This window comes from Sinocyclocheilus grahami, unplaced genomic scaffold (genome assembly GCF_001515645.1).
Source record: "Sinocyclocheilus grahami isolate Dianchi unplaced genomic scaffold, SAMN03320097.WGS_v1.1 scaffold365.1, whole genome shotgun sequence".
In the NCBI taxonomy this organism is placed as follows: Eukaryota; Metazoa; Chordata; class Actinopteri; order Cypriniformes; family Cyprinidae; genus Sinocyclocheilus; species Sinocyclocheilus grahami.
The window spans coordinates 585387-598276 of NW_015505544.1; the positions used below are offsets into that span (position 1 = coordinate 585387).

The window sequence follows — 12890 nt, forward strand, 5'->3', positions numbered from 1 at the left end:
TCTAATGTTGTTAAATTAATGTTTATTGCATTGTTTCAGGATCATGGGTGTCACCATGATGGGGTTTAGAGTTTGTGTGAATGACTCTGTGCACCTACTATATATAAGTATTGCCCTCCTCAGCTCGTATAAAAGCTGTTTGTGATGAGCGTTGGTTCATCATGTGACTTTCTCATCACCACCAGTTTTTGGTGGTTATCAGTGCATTACAATGGTTCAAAACAGATATTAGTACTTCAATATTTTGGTTTATTAGCATTACATCAGTTAATGAAATACAGTATTTTATTGTGAATTTAAGTTAAGTCTGTAAAACCTAAAATGTTGCTACCATATTTTTTACGGTGAAGTTCTGGCAACCACAGCTGCCGGTATTTTACCGTAAATGTAACAGATGTTTTTTTTACAGTGTGGTAAACAGCCATGGATTAGTAGCGGACTCCTGTGTGAAGGCTGCTTCCCCTCTCACAAGAGTCACCTAAGAGGGGAATTCCCCTCATTTTCAAAAATGAAATTCAGACCCTGAATAAATGTCTAAAAATCCTGATTGGAGTATCACTATAAATAGTTATAAATGATAAAAAGAAGGCTTTAAAAAGATTGGTATCGGTGATCATATCGGCAGATACTGCTTTCTGTGATCGGCCTCAAAAATCCTGATCGGAGCACCCCTAGCGATAATTATCGTTACCGTTTTATCGTCCAGCCCTAGCGCATGGTGGTGACATTTTATTCTTTTATAGTAAATGACGCACATTACTATAAAAGAATAAAATGTCACCACCATGCGAGTTAATGAGTTAATACTAGGTGTCATCGTTGTATAGTCTGCATACATGTCGTACCCAAGATCCAGGTCGCACACTGTGATTTGCAATGATCTTCTAGGATTGCTAAAATCGTGCAGTGTGTAGAAGGCTTAAGGCATGATAAATCAAAACTAACTGCATTGATATTCAGTTCATTCATAGGCACTTCATTCTCCTCTTTATTTGCAAGGCTTACGTAATGACGTCTTCACAAATTCAGCATGCCTAAGTTTGTTATTCATATGAGGGCAGTACAGGTGAATGACCTGGGTAAAGGATTTAGCTGAACTTTGAGGAGTCAACGATCAACATGTACCTTTCGATCACACACATCCTCACTGCTATCTTTAAAACACACTTATAGATTGTGGGTGATGGCTCTGTCTAAATGCTTCAACAATCTATGTATTTTTAATACAATTAGTCTTGTTGCTATGCATTTGCTGGCTAACTTTATGTCTGTGAGCAAATAGCAAAACATATTTAAATACTGTCATTAATATAGCAGCTCAGTATCAGTATCATTTTAGAGCGTGTAATCAAATGGCTTGCATCTGATGTTTTAATGCATGTGGACAAACTATGAATAGCCTCATGTGTGACCTTTAGTGCTTTTTCTTTTGCCTTCCTCAAGAATTTGAATGAGCCATTTGGTTAGATAAATTCCTTCCTGATTTCAACAATACTTTTTCTTTGTGTTAAAGCCTAAATAGGTTTTCTAAATGAACTGTGCTGACACTGATAATGTGTTCATTTACTCACCTTTATGTTCCGAAACTTTCTTCTGTTGAACCCAATAAAAATGTCCATATGAAAGTCAGTTGGGTTTAGTTTTGCTTTGGACCCCACTGACTTTTATTATATGGACAACAATTGAAACATTATTCAAAATGTATTTTTTTGTGTTCTACAGAAGATAAAGTCATACAGGTTTGCATTGACATGAATAATGAATAATGTGAATAATGACAGATTTTTTTTTTAATGTTTATTTTTTTAGAGAATTTACAAATGAATAGGCTATTTTCCTGTTTAATTTGTCAGAATATAATCTTAACCTGTGTCAGATTTTATTGTTGGTTTTGTTTTTTGACTCCTTGGCTCATATGCACTAAATGAGTGCATTGTTTATGTCAAGAGGATGAAATACCGAACACCCCACTAGGACCGCTAGATATGACTGCACTGCTTAGAAACAAAGAGCTTTATAAACATCTGGTAGGAGGATGAGCATTCTCTGAACTAGGCTTCCTGCACTGATGGAGTGCAAGCTTGTCAGCTCTGTAGCGGAAAACCTGACTTTGCTACCATGGAGACAAACAGGAAGTGGTAGTGTGAAACTTGGCTGTTGAGATGGGTGTGATGAAATGAAACAATCGGTGCAGACTTGTTAAACACCTATAACATGGCCTCAGTGTGATGTGGAGTCTATAGCAGTCGTTTTTGGAAGTTATTTGTATTTATTTAAGTATAGAGGAACAAGCTGAGGAGATCCTGTGCAGCTGCCCCTAGCTTTGTTGAAAATGTTAGGCCACTATCCCTGGATCCTCAAAGAATCTAGCATGTAGGTGGAAACTGGGACAGTGGAGCATGTTGTCTACTCCAGTTTCTCACAGTTTCTAATCTTGTGCAGTGCAACGTCTCTAAAACAGCTCCTGCTCCGTCACCGGCTCACTGAGTAGAATTTATTGGATAAAGGTTACCAGCTCTGATGGCTAACTTTTTTGGAAACTAAAGATTTGTTTTAAATCAGTTCAGCACTTATTTAGGTGTTTTTCATGTAATCGCATATAAATGACTTGGTAAAGTATATATTTTTTCATTAATTTATAAAAGGGGGCATCTTAAATGGACACGTTTGATTGTGTTAAAGGGATTGTTCAGCCTAAAATTTAACTTTTGTCATAATTTTCACACCCTCATTTTGTTACAAACCTGTATGACTTTCTTTCTTCTCTAGAACACAACACAAAACAAAACAAAAAGATATTTTGAAGATTGTTGATAACCAAACAGTCTTGGCTACCATTGATTTCCATTGTATGGACACACTGAGACAAATTATTAAAAATATCTTCTATTGTTTTAATTTTCAGTTTACATTTTGCATGTTATATTTATATTTTATTTTATTTCCAGTTTATTTCAATAAATGAAAACTATTTTTACTTTTTTTAATGTTGCATAATACACTTGTTGTCAATGAATCTCTGAAGGCCCCATTGGAGTGAATGTAAAGTTTAAATTGTATTTATTTACTAAATACTTTGAGCTGAATCAGTTTATTGAAATTGTCACTATGGTGTTTAAATCGATGGCTAGATATTATGAAATATAAAAAAAAATTTGATAGCAGATAAAAATCAGAAGACCCAGGTGTCAGATCAGATATACTGTATGTTTATTAAAATAAGGAACCTATATAGTTCCTTATTTGTCCACGTGGCACAGAGTCCTTAAATGCATAGGCTTGGTGTCCAAAATAGTCTGTAGCTAGCTACTGAGAGGGCCCCCTGCCGTCGCTCGTCTCTCGTCTCTCTGTGCTCGCTGTTGCGCCACCATTGCCAGTAGACAGACTTTAGTCCTCTAGAAAGCACAGCTCATACCTCATCCTCCTCGCACGTGTTTCTGCAAGCGACTCTTGCCTCTTTACCCCTCACATTGCCGCTTAGCTTTAATTGCATTTCAAATAAACACTGCATTAATCCCATCCTGCAGGGGAAAAACACATTGGTTTTACTGTGTCACTATGCCACTGTGTTTTACATGTTTTTTTAGAACAAAAAGGTGTCGAGATGGAGATTTTCTTCCCCTCTGCTTTTAGTTTGCACTCTTGGTTTGTGGGTGATTTAGTGTCATCTTCTCATGGTGCTATGTTGACACTTGAAGCGGCTCTCTGTACACTTGCATGTTGTCTCAAGCAGCGCTCTGCTTGTAGCTTTCTTGATCTTTGATAAATAGTGTGTACAACAGCCTGGCGGAGGCCCAAAGAGCAGTTATGTTTCTTCTGGTCAGACACTATAAAAAGAATGAACTATTTGTGTCAGCACAAACTAAAGAAAAACTAGTTTCAGTTTTAGTGATTAGTGGGCATAAACTTTCATGAAATTTGCTTTCGTTGTTCATAGCGTTGACTTCCTCATGTGACATTTAATTTCCTTAAACAGTATAAAAAAAGATTAATCATATTTACAGTCCAAATAAAGCATTTTTGTTGAAATCTACCTGATTTTAAAGCCATGCTAAATTGGCTCATGCTTGTTGTTACAAATAAAAATTCACTCTTCATACCTATAGCTCAATGTAGCCTAATTTTCTGACCACAGCATGATAGATGAGCCGAACTCACTAAGCAGTAACCACAGCATGCATTACAGACTCCTTACACTTGCTTGTGTCAGGACCGAGGTGTTTTAAAGGGTATCAAGTGACCTTGTTTAAAATGCCTGACTTCCTTTCACAATTTGCATTCTTGTAAAGGGCTTCAGTAACCCAAAGCCTGCTTGGATTAGTTTCTCATTGGGCGGGCGAGAACCCCACTCTTGTCCTTTTTGACAGAAATGAAGGGTAAAACTCATTGTAATAATAACAAGTCTGTTACTGTTAAGGTTGCATGAAATGTGACATTTTGCAGGGCTGATTTAAAGGAATAGTTCACCTAATAATGAACATTTTCTGAAAATGTACTTGCCTTAAAACCATCCGAGATGTAGATTGAACTCTCATTCTGATGGCACACATTCACAGCAGAGGATGTACTTCTACATTTCTCCAAATCTGTTCTGATGATGAAACAAGCTCATCAACATCCTGGATGGCCTGAGGGTAATTTTCATCAAATTAAATTTTTGGTTCAACTGTTGCTTTAAGAAAATTAGGAATCTACAAATAATCAGTCGATATTGTATATTTAATTGTGCATGCTCATTTCCCATATTTTTTATTTTGAATACCTATGGCACCATCTAATGCTCACTTAAAGTTAATCTTTAAAAACTAATTATTTAATTTAAATATAATATTTAACAAATGTATATCCATTATTCATATTGTATATTATAATGTTGTGATGCCTAAATTCATTTGTAGCATTTAAAACAATTTACTTTATTTTTCATTTTATTTTTCATTTATTTAGATTAAACATCAACTATTCACCATTTGACAATGAGACCATGAAATAATATTAACATCGATCGTGAATCTTACATATCAATACATTATATAATATATTATAGACAATAAAAAGCGGTATTTGGTATACATTACTGAAAGGTCTTAAATTGCAATTTTAATGTTAGAACAAGCTAAATATCCACAATGGAAGCTAAATAACTGACTCTTGGATGTCACATTTCATGAAGATTCTGACATGCAGAACAAATGAGGCAGAACATTTGTTCAGACAAGAAAAAAACTCAAAGACATTCTGCCTCCTATAGGTAGCACTGCTTACTCACAGTACACTGGGCTCTGAGACACCCTTCAAATCCAGAAGCCTGGCATTTGACCAGCCAATAGGAAAGTCTCTAGAGACCTCAGTGCTCTCCATTCTCAGAGAGGTCACATCACAGTGGGTCGATGCAATATCTCCTCCAAGTCTTGGAAGACAACCTGTCTCCAGCTTCCTGTGAGCAAACTCAGTTAAATGGTGTGACTGACAGGCAGGGAGCCCCTAAATGTAACTTCATTGGCCAATGTTGCTATGTATTTTCAGTGGAAATGAAGGAATTAGCTGTAGCTTTCTCCTTGATTAAAAGTGGTATTTGTTACTGATTAGATCTGACTATGTAAGATCCTTAATGACAGATATCTTCTGTGAATGTCAGATGATATCACAATTTGGTTGCATTTTCATGTTCTCATGTTATTTATTAGGGATGGGAAGATTCCCCGATTCGCTCGGTGCATCGGCATAAAACGTTAACGAAGCGATGCATCAGTTTAAAAATTGTGTATTGGCTACAAGTTGGCATTTATATCGCGATGCGTCGTTTCTAACATATTTGCATCGGTAAAAAACGATTTATTAATATATAATTTCTAGTGGATTCGCTATACTTTTATTGTTTAGAAAGTGACCAATAATCTGTGACCAATATTTTATATGTAGATTGATTTCTCCTCTCTAAACTGTTTCACAAGCGCGCTCTCTCATCACTGCTGCTGCGTGAATATGACGAATCACAACACCACGGACACCCGAGGAAAAGCGGGGATTAAAGTCCAAAACCTGACTTGAAATAACCTAACAAATCAATTGGGCCTAAAGCGGTTCCATAAATGACAAATTAAGTTCACACAATCTCACTAATTTGTGCACTTTTATTTTTAAGCAGCTCTTAATGTCGATCATGGATCAAATCGATCCACCATCGCAAACAGTGAATCTATCTGTACTGTTTAATGCATTTAGACGTTGTGTTTTCCTCAATTCATAACTGACATGTCACAGGTATATTTTTTCATCTGTAAATGTCAGAAAATCAGAAAGTCAATCGGCCTGGCCAATTATCGACGCCGATATTAAGCATTTTTATGATTATCGGTATCGGTCATTTTCAAAACGGATTCGCCGATAAAATAACTTAAGTTTGAAACGCGCTATTTGGCTCTGATGCAGCCTGTCAGAACTCACCACTCTGTGGCCTAAAGCAGTCTCCGCCCACCACTCATCTGATTTGTTGGGAGTCACGAGTCTGACCAATCAATGCGGAATTCACTCTCACTCCGAAAGCGCTTGCTTACTGGAGCTGCTTCAGTGATCACGCATCAGTTGTCTCTCAAAGGTAAGGCAGCAGCAGACGTTGCTTAAGTTGCAATAGATCCCAATCCACAAACGTTACACTGAAGTTGCAAAACACCTCAATATTATCTGTGATTTCTAGGGCTGTAGTACTCGAGTCCGGTCTCGTTTTTCTATCGTCTCGGACTTGTCTCGGACTCGTTGGTGTTTGCACTCGGACTTGTCTCGGACTTGGTCATTGGACTCGCCAAATGTTCTCGTTGGTCTCGACCGAGTCCAGCAATATGCTTTTTTTTTCTCCTTCAACAGTTAATTATTCATTTATTTATCACAAGTAATCATCATTGCAAAAAAAAAAACCCAACTCCACTGTTATCACACACAGCAGATTTTCCTCATATCGTGCAGGACTATTAGAAAGGCAAAATCAATGCAAATCAGTGGATATGTCTGCTTTTCCGCAATGCGGAAAACGCGGACTGAATCGTGGATTCTAGTCATATAAATGGAATTTACTGTATGACGCGGAATGTCACGGAATTTGTCAAAGTTTGGCTGAATTAATCAAAAGTAGGTCAGTACACTTAAGTAGAGTCGCAATATGGACTAGTATCTGTAAATATTAAGCCGCAAAAATACTATTTAAATATGGATCCAGCATGTTCTGCGTGTCTCTGTGTATGTAAATGATACAGACGAGTGGTTTTGTTTTCTACACATACAAAGTGTGCGACGCTCGCGCTGATTTCAGCATATGAGGACATAAATACATGAACAACATCTCCAGAACTGCTCTGACTCCCTCTAAGAGTCACTTCATGAGCATTTGACAGTTTCATTAGAGTAAAACTATCTTTATATCATTTACATAGACCTATAGAAACAAGTTCCTCACGGCAACCCGTCAAAATATAAATTTGGGTTATCTTAATGAAATTATCAGAAATATATTACTGTGGTGCAGTATGATGTACATGATAATACTACTCAGGGATGAAAGTAGAATTTCCGTCAATTGGAAAAAATGAGGGGAAAAGAAACATGTAGCACATTGTTGTTGTTCTGCCGGTGTTCTGGCGATTTGTTGGTAGCATAATCTGATAGGTAGCATTATTTGTCAGAACACTAGCACACCAAAAACCCCCCCCGCCACGGCTGCAGCTTCTCACTGACAACATAACGCCGCTCACATCATTCACAGTCGGGTTAATAGCAGAGAACACAGAGCAGGTCTTGAATTTCAGGCGCAGGATTGCGGCTATTAATAATAATATAACTATTAATAATAATTATCCTCATTCCCACAGGTTCCGCGCTTATAACGCGATGACAGATGACGGAACTTATCATTTGCACGTACTTTTGAGTCTTGAGAACTCATTTTCTGTGTGCCCACAGGTCGCGATAAGGAGAGTGACAGATTTTAATAATTATTCAAGGAGTTTGCAAATGTGATATTGATTTAATGCAACAGTTCAATAAACACGTACGCCTGATTTTGCTCCATTTCATCAACAAAAATTGTTCCAAATAAAGTAACAGAATTAATTTTTCATTAAGACTAATTTCATGATTGGTAACTTATTTGTCTTATTCTACTTCTTATTATATTGTTTTAAATAGAAATTAAAAAAATCTTATAAACACTAATTTTTGAATTTTACAGATGAAAATGATGCCATTGCAAATGTAAAAAGAAAATGCCCCTGTAAATCACTTCACCTCATATTAGGAAGGCTAATTTTTATCAGAATTTTTGATTATTGATCAGAAGGTGCTCCTTAATTTTTTTTTTAATTAGGAGGACAAGCGCTCTTGATTACAAGAACAAAAACACTGCTCTTAATCTGGGTGTGTGACAGGTATGGCTGAGGAATGGGGTTTGGCCAAAAAAAAATTCAGTCAAAAGATTTTTTTTTTTTGCTTTAACCCCTGACTACTACAACAATTATTGCAACGTTTGTTTAAAAGAATAATCACACAATACGCTATTTTTTCCATGTTTTAATTTTAATGGTAAACCCATTAAATAAAGAGTTTGCCAAAACATAAAGAATTTAACTACTGTGGGAGTACTACACTCAACCAACACCAGGGAAGGCAGTTTTTGTCAGAGCCCTTGTTATTCTTATTAATATTCATATATATTCATACAATATTAATTTTCATTTTTACACCAGACATATATATCGGTTCAAAATATCGGTCATCGGTCTACTTGATCTGTAATAATCGACATCGGCCTTGAAAAACACATATCGGTCGATCCCTAATTTTTATGATAGCAGTAACTGTAAAGGGACTATTGTAATAGATAAATCAAATGTAAGTTAGACACAGTATACTAATTACTAAACTCAAATGAGTTAATGTGTTTCTTATAGCAGTTAAAATAGTCATTTTCTTTATTATTTATTTTCATTTTTAATTCAGTGATTTTAACTTTTAATTTAGTTATTTTAATGCTTTAAATAGCTATTTTAGATTGTAATGTTCTGCTATCTGTTCTGCAAACTATAAAAGGTACAGCTGTCATAAAACCTGAGAGAAAGGCTGCAAAAAAATAATAAAAGAGTCAAATAATAGTATGTGAGAGAGTAGTAATATCATTGGGTTCCTATTGGTCAGTGTTAGAGGAGCTCATCTTAGTCTGACAGTTAACCTGCTTTAGACCAGGTTAGTTTCCCAGCATAAGTTCCCACAGTGACTAAGCTTGATCTAGGCCCATGTTAAATTTGCTTTATGGAACCAAATCATTTGACAATGAGTCAGACTAACGGAAATAAGCCTGGCTTATTTGGTAAACTTCTTTTATGAAACATGCCTCGAGGCATTAAAAGTGATTATTTTCTCCATTGCATCGTATTGCATCGAATCGCATTGTGTTGAATCGAATCGAAATCGGATCGCACTGCATCGTAACAAGGGTGAATCGCATCGCATGAGATGCACATCCCTATTATTTATGCATTTATGCATTTATTTTTATGGATTTATTTATATTTATGAATTGTCTAAATAATTTTATGAATAAAACATATTATTTACAGGGATGCACGATATATTAATTACTTCAGTTATCAACCAACATGATTGATACTGGACATGTTCATACTGTACATTATAATTTTGTTATGGCCAAATTCACTTGTACTATTTAAAGCGATAGATTTTTTTTTTTACCTTTACCACAATCTAATGCTCACTTAAAATTAATCTTTGAAATAATAATTTAATAACACTGTTAGATTTAATCTTTAGCAAATCATATCCATTATTGTTACTGTAAATTATAATGTTGTGATGCCTAAATTCACTTGTATTTTTAATTTATTTAGACAAAATAGTCAAATTGTAATCTCTGCCATTTATTGGTTATCGGTTATAACATGAAAATAATGATCAGCCACAATTTTAATATCGATGCATCCTTCCTTATTTGTACATTTCATAGAGTTCATATATTTATTATTAAATGCTCTGCTGATGGTCTGTTGTTGTCGAGTGCCATACATAAAATCTTTGAACTCCCATGGTACTTCATGCCTGTTTGATTGCTTATAATTATCCTGGTGCATGCACATCCTCAAACATACAAATATATCGCCGTAATTAAGGCCTTCTGCAGTCCTCTTGAGTTTAGTTAGCGCTATTGTTATTTATATTTATTTCTTAATAGAGGGAAAGAACCTGAGTCACCAGATCTCTTTGTTGGAATGAAAACTGTCCACAGTAGTTTTAAATTCCCACTTCTCACAGTACAGCAGTAATTTCCATTATTTCAGATTTATTACAAAAAAGCTGTAGGGTTGTTTTCACAAGAGCAAATTGTGCAAAGCAGGAACTAATTGCTGTTGAATGTAGCACATTGTTTCAGACCCTGAGTGGAGCAAAGCAGTGCATTGTGCCACAGAGATATCGCCCTCTGATGAGCAGAACACATCACTCACACTGATGGCTTTCCTGTACCCAGCACATCTCAGCACCTCATGTTTGTGTGCTTTTATTGGTTCAATGTCACATAAATAAGTTCATCACAAAACATGTGTGGTTGTTATAGCTGTTAACCAGTATTTGTATTGGTAGCAAGTCTTTCAAGTGTTGGAATTATGTAGCTTATTCATAGCTTGACAGGCTGTTGAGTCTTGTAGGTGGAATTTTTAGTCAATTTTGAGTAATTATCTTTTTGTACATTTCATTTGCCATTATTAAATTGTGTTAAATGTTTATTTATATAGGCCACCTTGCTCCATGCCCATATTTGCTGACCACTGCATTTGACAATGCCCTGAACAAGTAACCAGTAACTGAATCCCTCTCCTCTTTCTCTCTCTCTCTCTCCTTCTGTCTAGATAAACGAGTTGAGCCATGTTCAGATCCCCATCATGCTTATGCCTGATGACTTCAAAGCCTACTCGAAGATTAAGGTAGACAACCACCTTTTCAACAAGTGAGTGCCTCTCAAAGTTTTCCCCTTTCTCAACTGTTTTGATTCATCATATTTTAATCTTTTAATCTTATTAGAGGGGTGAACCTTATGAAGCCTGTCAAGAACATTTCTGAATCATGTTTTTTTTTTTTTAATGTTTCAGTACAACACATACCATGACGTATTATTTATTATTAATAAATAATGTTTATACATATTAATAAAAAAATATTTGTAGGTCACAGTAGCGTTTAATTTTAACAAAGTTTAGATTTTATTTAAAACGAAAAAGCAAAAATATGTAACTGAGACTTTCTTTGTGTGATTCACCCAGACAACTCAAGATGTTTCTTGATTTCCCCCCCCCTTTTCTTCTTTGCTTTTCAGAGAGAATATGCCAAGCCATTTTAAGTTTAAAGAGTATTGCCCTCTTGTTTTCCGTAATTTGAGAGAGAGGTTCAGCATTGATGACCAGGACTTCCAGGTAGGCTTTGTGAAAGAGAGAGAAATGCTCAATGGTGTCACATTCAGTGTCTTAAAACCACAGCATATTACTGCAGTTGAACCACACAAAACACCAGTGTACTCACTACTAAACAATTCAAAATAGATTCAAGTCTCTGTGAGAAAAGCCCATGATTACCAAGAGGTAATTTAGTCATTAACCACTCAATTTGCTGTCGTAATAAAGACCATTATTCCCCATAATAACACAGTAATGTCGGAGCTGTCCTTGTGTCCTTCAGCCTCTCACATACAAATGTTCTTAATTGCCCTCATATTCCTTTCCTTTTATGTCTTTCATGGAAGAAAATACCTTTTTTAGCAAGAATAGTCACAATCAGTGTGCATTAGATGGAAAGGCTTTTCTCAACATTTTTGATTTTGGTTAGTGAGGAAATTATGCCTTCGCTCCTCACTGTAATCAGAAAGACCTCAGGGTCTTGGTTAGAGCTCCCTGTCTGCTTATGTGGGTTTAAAAGGCATTACGTTATGACTGTAACCCTGACACATGTGCAAAAACATCAGCTTCCCAGAATGTGCTGCTTATTTTATGGTCTTGATTAGAGACGTTAATTATGAGCTGTTTACTGGAGGTTTACTGTTGTCTAGGTTTCCTACACTCTTAAAAATAAAGGTGCTTCACGATGCCATAGAAGAACCTTTATGTCTAAATGGTTCCATAAAGAACCTTTAACATCTGAAGAACCTTTCTGTTTCACAAAAGGTTCTTTGTGGCGAAAGAAGGTTCTTCAGATTACAAAAAGGTAAGAAAGAGATGGTTCTTTAAAGAACCTTTGACTGAATGGTTCTTTGTGGAACCAAAAATGGTTCTTCTATGGCATCGCTTGAAGAACCTTTTGAAGCACCTTTATTTTTAAGAGTGTATGTTATACATTAGAGAAGAATGAATCCTTCATTGCACTAAGACAGTCGTTTAAAGGGTTTTGCAAATTTAGAAGTGTGCACAACTATGTATTTTCAAAATAGACTAGTCCTTGTTAAGGAAGCCCTAAGTCAGTGGTTCTCAACCAGGGGGCTGGTGTTCACTTGGAGGCCTCCGCAAACTTCCAAGGGAGCCGCAAGATGACTTAAAACACAAACTGAAGTGCAACAGTCGGGTTCTGGAAGTAAAATCTTAATTAATTTTCTCTTTTTTTAATTTATTTTTAATTTTTTTACATTAACTTATAAAACTTTAAAGATTTTGTTGAAACCATCTGTTCGCGTAATTAATTAGGGATGCTCCGATCTGGATTTTTTCAGCCGATACTGAGTACCCCGATTTCTTGTCATGGTGATCAGCTGATACCGATGCCGATTCTGATGCTTCAAGCTTTATATAGACTATATAGCCCGACGTTAACTTCCGATCTGTGTTTGTTTATCAGTCTGGCTATGGCAC

General features: G+C 35.9%; 1 protein-coding gene and 1 pseudogene across 1 annotated transcript in view; one reads left to right on the forward strand and one right to left on the reverse strand.

Moving 5' to 3' along the window:
• The window catches only part of LOC107549200 (armadillo repeat-containing protein 3-like), a 49750-nt pseudogene that overhangs the window by 26888 nt on the left and 9972 nt on the right, over window positions 1-12890 (reverse strand).
• The window catches only part of LOC107549201 (phosphatidylinositol 5-phosphate 4-kinase type-2 alpha), a 53001-nt gene that overhangs the window by 20475 nt on the left and 19636 nt on the right, over window positions 1-12890 (forward strand). The window contains exons 2-3 of the mRNA XM_016230196.1: window positions 10908-11005; window positions 11372-11468. Coding sequence (XP_016085682.1) covers window positions 10908-11005; window positions 11372-11468 — 195 coding nt within the window. The remainder of the gene's footprint in view (window positions 1-10907; window positions 11006-11371; window positions 11469-12890) is intronic.